This window comes from Austrofundulus limnaeus, unplaced genomic scaffold (genome assembly GCF_001266775.1).
Source record: "Austrofundulus limnaeus strain Quisiro unplaced genomic scaffold, Austrofundulus_limnaeus-1.0 Scaffold730, whole genome shotgun sequence".
Classification (NCBI taxonomy): Eukaryota; Metazoa; Chordata; class Actinopteri; order Cyprinodontiformes; family Rivulidae; genus Austrofundulus; species Austrofundulus limnaeus.
In genome coordinates, this window is record NW_013953132.1 from 164,348 (window position 1) to 169,818 (window position 5,471).

Genomic DNA, 5,471 nt, shown 5'->3' on the forward strand with positions numbered 1-5,471 from the left:
TTCCCAAAGTTGGACTTGGGACCCTATTATGGGTCATGAAGCACCTTGGATAATCTCCAGAAATCAATTTAAAGGGTAATAAAATAATTGCTTATGTAATATTTTCCCTATAACTATGACAAAAACACAAAATAAGTATAAATAAGTATTTGTATTTTCATACAAGCTGTTTAGATTNCCAAATTATTTTTGGATAAATATTTATGATTTTAAAGCTATATAAACATTTGTAAGTTACTAGAACCGTCGCAGACCGTTTCAGTATCAGGAAGTTCTCTGCCTCTGTTACTGTGCAAGTTTGGCTCCATACCCCTCCCTTTGGTCTCTTTGAAAAGATGAAGCTCTCATGAATTCAGGGATATATCTTGACACTGTGTTTCTCTTTGTTGGGTGACGTGAAGTTTGTGCGTAACAGAGTGTAAATAACAGACATCATGTGTAAAACATGGAGGCGGAGTTACGTTTCTGTTGGCGTGTGGGTGAAGAGTATGATCGTAGATTTTGATGATGCACAGTGTAAATGTAAAGCTTATGTCATATGCAGAATGAGTCCTACAATAGAAATCAACACTTTTATTAAACCAGATTCTCTTTTATAATGTAAAAAAAACATTTGGCAGTTTTGGGTACATTTGGCTAAATTATATACCCTTTCTGCCTGGCACACTGCTCACTAAAACCTTTGTGAAATGAATATACTTCAACTTATTCAGTCCTACTTTGCTACAATTATTCTCCAGATGTAGATGTATAAAATCTAAGGCATTCCTGGGTTTTCACAAGAGTTTTCATTGTGTTTTACACTGTTGATTTAAAAAAAATTTAGGCGGGGCTAAAAAAATTACTAATTTTCTTTATTTAATCAGAAATAACTCAGACACAGTAAGAGTTACAATAGTGGTGTAGTGTCCAAGAGTGGGGGGCCTCTTCTCAGGAATGCAGATGTGATGTCTCTTAGTTTCCAGCTTCAGAGCTCGGCACGCATTACCATATTAGGAAGAAGGTATACTGTGACAAAATTTATGGTACATCTGTGAAGCCTATAAAGAGCCTTATACGCCCCCACCCTTGGCCTTCATTCTCCATCTTTCTTACTTGGTGAATCATTTGGCATTGAAGGCCATAATTTGGTTTTTGGCTGTAATCTCCTGGACTGCAAAATAAAGATTCTTGCTGTTCAACCAGCCTGTTTCAGAGTTTCTCTCTTCATTGAGCAGCAGCAGTTCCACTTGAACCAGAAGACGTGGTTATTTCACCTCAGTGTTTTCACTTAAGAAATTATCTTTAAGATCTTACCTTTACAGAGGTACCAAGAGTTAGCATTTACACCTTATAACTGTGGAGCTATTCTTGATTTATTTTGCTGTTTATTTTCAGGCAGAAATTACCTGTAAAACCCCTTAGGGCTTAACAGGGTCTGAATTAGTTTGGTTTACACACTCGCACTGTATTTTATGTAAAAAAAATTAAGATAAAATCATGATTTGATTGACATGTTTAATCTTTTTACATCCTACACTCAATCAAAATGAGTTTGTATTGAAATATCAAATCATTGACAAGCTTAGTTTTAAAACAGACATTTTATTGTTGGCAGTTTTAACACTAAAATTGATTAAAACAAAATCAAAAAACAAATCTAAAAGCAAATATTTCAGTTTATTACCAGTTTACAAAGTATCTGCTACAATGTGAAACGGGTCAGAGCCTTTAAGGTCTATATATTATATTATATATTATTAATATTTCATGGAATGTGCAACACTCAGCTGAACCAGACATCTCATCAGTTAGAGACAGGCTGACTGATCTACTTCAGAGAAACTCAAACATGATGATGGCTGTGGTTTTAATAAAACAGCTGAAGGAAACAGAGGTTTGATTTTGACCAAATAAAAAAGATAAGGCAGTAAAGGTCCAAATACTCCTTCACAAACATCCTCCTGATTCATCACAGATCAACAACAACACACAAAGTTAGTGCAATCAGGGTACAAAGAGCCCTGTGTCATCAGGTCACTGAYACTACATGCATCATGTTTTTACACTCAGACGTTTTAGTTTTGGTCTAATAAAGATGCAGAGAGAGGGATAAGTGTGGTCAGTTCACCCTCCTCCATCAGTCCTGTAGCTCTGAGCTCAGCCAACAACCCCAGGTCCTATAGAGACATCTGTGTGTGTCTGTGTGTGTGTCTGTGTAGAAGTACAGGAGGGGATCACAGTTTGGGCTGCTTGGCTAACTTTATCTTCAGGTTCTCCGCCAGCTTGTCCAGGAACTCAAAGGTGTTCAGGTAGTCCTCACGTTTCACACTACGAAATAAAAAATAGATTCATTCAGAGATGTTAACAGCAGGGTTGTGGGTTCAATTCTGTTTTAAAGTGCATCACATTAATGACACAGAAACCTGTGAATCAGCTTATTTAGTTTGTCCTCAGAGATTAAAGGAAAAAAAAACCCTAAAACAATTAATGAATTTTGACTGAATTTCTTCTTACACCTGAGCCTGTTCTGAGCCCTGATGTTGGAGGAGGTGATGCTGCATCAACAACCAGCTTTCAGCTGAAACCTGTCACTAAGCAGGCAACACTGCTGCGCCTTGATTCAACATATCAGGGTTCCTACAGTTTAAGGCAAGTTCAACTGAAGACTTTTTAATGCCAGGTGAAATTTAGTTTAAGACCAATTTCACAATAAACACAAATTACAAAAAATATTAAAACTGTGGCAGAAACTTGTGCATCAAAGTATTTTTGGTTGAAGTATTCAAATATTGCTGATAGACCAAATGTTTTTATACACATCTAACTGCTTTTTTGTCAAATGTAGCTAAAAAACTTCTTAGCAGTCAGTTTTAAACAATTTAATTCCTGGAAATCCTCTAACGACCCAAAATTTGGAGTTCTCAGCCCCAGCTAGCTGTAGATGAAAACTTAAAGTGCACGTGACATAAAATTCTGGTAAGAAATATGAATGCATTTTTGAAAAGACAACATTATTAACATRTTAGAAAACAAATTTCACATTGCTCAGATGGACAGTTGTTGAGATATTTGCATGTGAAATAACAGGAAGTGATGTCAAAACAGAATGTCTAAATGTGAATATTTCAAAAATAAATAAATGTTACCAATTATTTTAATATTTGAGATGAATTACAGTCATCCTAATTACAATGTGTTCACATTTTTAAGACTTCTGAAGATTGATTTAAGACCTTTTAAGGCTAATTAAGGCCTTTTTTTTCTATTGATGAATTTAAGGACTTTTAAGACTTTTTAAGGATCTGCAGGATCCCTGCATACAGTACATCAGAACACACAACTGTGTCTCTGGTTCACTTTATTTGTTGAAAGCAGCATCAGTTTAAGCCCTGTATCATAATTCGACTGAATGGCTTTTACAAGACCACAAAATAAATAAATTAATATTTTCTTTCTCATATTTAAGAATGATGAAAATGTATGAATGCATGCATAAACTGTTACACATTTTTGTTTTGTTATACAAAAGAAAATTAGGTCATGTGCGGTCGTTTGCCAGCTTTTCCTTTTAGTTTGAACTTTCTGAAGGAGTACTACAACTACTACACAAGTGTTGAGCAGGTATTTCTGATGATTAACACAGAATCTGATGCAGATCAGATCCAGTATGTGTGACTCAGAGCTAACAGGTGCAAACAGTGAGGYGTTCTCCACTCWGCCACAGCCACACCATCCCTCCAGCTGTCAGTGTTAACAGAAGCCTGCAGCAGGTGAAGTCTGCAGGTGTAAAGCTGCAGAGGGAGTTAACTCACRTACATGTGCAAGAAAACAGACACACTGGAGGATTTGATCCAAAATGACCCACTTCCTGTGGGGTTTGGACCATGACTCTGAGACAATCTTGTAGTTCCTGAGAYGTTACACGTGTAGCAAAGTTCATGATTCTAGGTCAAAGCATGGCTTGAGGCTGATTATGTAAATAMATGTAGGAGGTGCTGTGGAGGAATTAGGCCACGCCCACCCAAAACTGGACTGCTGTAGCTCGACCAGACTGAATCAGGTGCAGATTGACAGAAATGTGTGGATTTAGAAGCAAACGTACGTCAGCGACATGATGTCAGACTCAGCCGCACCGCCAAGAACACGCCATGAACACGCCATGAACACGCCATGAACGCCAAGAACACGCCATGAACACACCATGAACACAACATGAACACACCATGAACACGCCATGAAATCGCCATAAACACGCCATGAACACGCCATGAACATGCCATAAACACGCCATGAACACACCATGAACACGCCATGAACGCCAAGAACACGCCATGAACACACCATGAACACGCCATGAACACACCATGAACACGCCATGAACGCCAAGAACACGCCATGAACACACCATGAACACGCCATGAACATGCCAAGAACACGCCATGAACACGCCATGAACACGCCATGAACACGCCATGAACACGCCATGAACACGCCATGAACGCCAAGAACACGCCATGAACACACCATGAACACACCATGAACACGCCATGAAATCGCCAAGAACACGCCATGAACACGCCATGAACACTCCATGAGCACGCCATGAACGCCAAGAACATGACAAGAACACGCCATGAACACGCCATGAACACACCATGAACACGGCATGAAATTGCCAAGAACACGCCATGAACACAACATGAACACACCATGAACACGCCATGAAATTGCCAAGAACACGCCATGAACATGCCATGAACACGCCATGAACACTCCATGAGCACGCCATGAATGCCAAGAACACGACAAGAACACGCCATGAACACGCCATGAACACGGCATGAACAGGCCATGAACAGGCCATGAACACGCCATGAACACGCCATGAACACGCCATGAACACACCATGAACACACCATGAACACGGCATGAATACACCATGAACACGCCATGAACATGCCATGAACACGCCAAGAACACGGCATGAACACGGCATGAACATGGCATGAACACAACATAAACACACCATGAACACGCCATGAACACGCCATGAACACGCCATGAACACACCATGAACACGGCATGAACACGGCATGAACATGCCATGAACACGCCATGAACACGCCATGAACACGCCATGAATACGCCATGAACACGCCATGAACACGCCATGAACACACCATGAACACGCCATGAACACGCCATGAACACGCCAAGAACACGCCAAGAACACGGCATGAACACAACATGAACACGGCATGAACACAACATGAACACGCCATGAACACCCCATGAACACGACATGAGCACACCATGAACACAACATGAACACGGCATGAACACCACACCATGAACACACCATGAACACGCCACGAACAAGGCATGAACACGCCATGAACACACCATGAACACGCCACGAACAAGGCATGAACACGCCATGAACACACCATGAACACACCATGAACACACCATGAACACGGCATGAACAC

The 5,471-nt window shown here is 40.2% G+C and overlaps 1 protein-coding gene across 1 annotated transcript in view; it reads right to left on the reverse strand.

Moving 5' to 3' along the window:
• Positions 1-1,483: 1,483 nt before the first annotated feature.
• Positions 1,484-5,471, reverse strand: part of idh1 (isocitrate dehydrogenase (NADP(+)) 1) — a 26,250-nt gene continuing 22,262 nt past the window's right edge. The window contains exon 9 of the mRNA XM_014028226.1: positions 1,484-2,310. Within this exon, the coding sequence (XP_013883680.1) occupies positions 2,217-2,310 (94 nt within the window). The 3' untranslated portion in view covers positions 1,484-2,216. The remainder of the gene's footprint in view (positions 2,311-5,471) is intronic.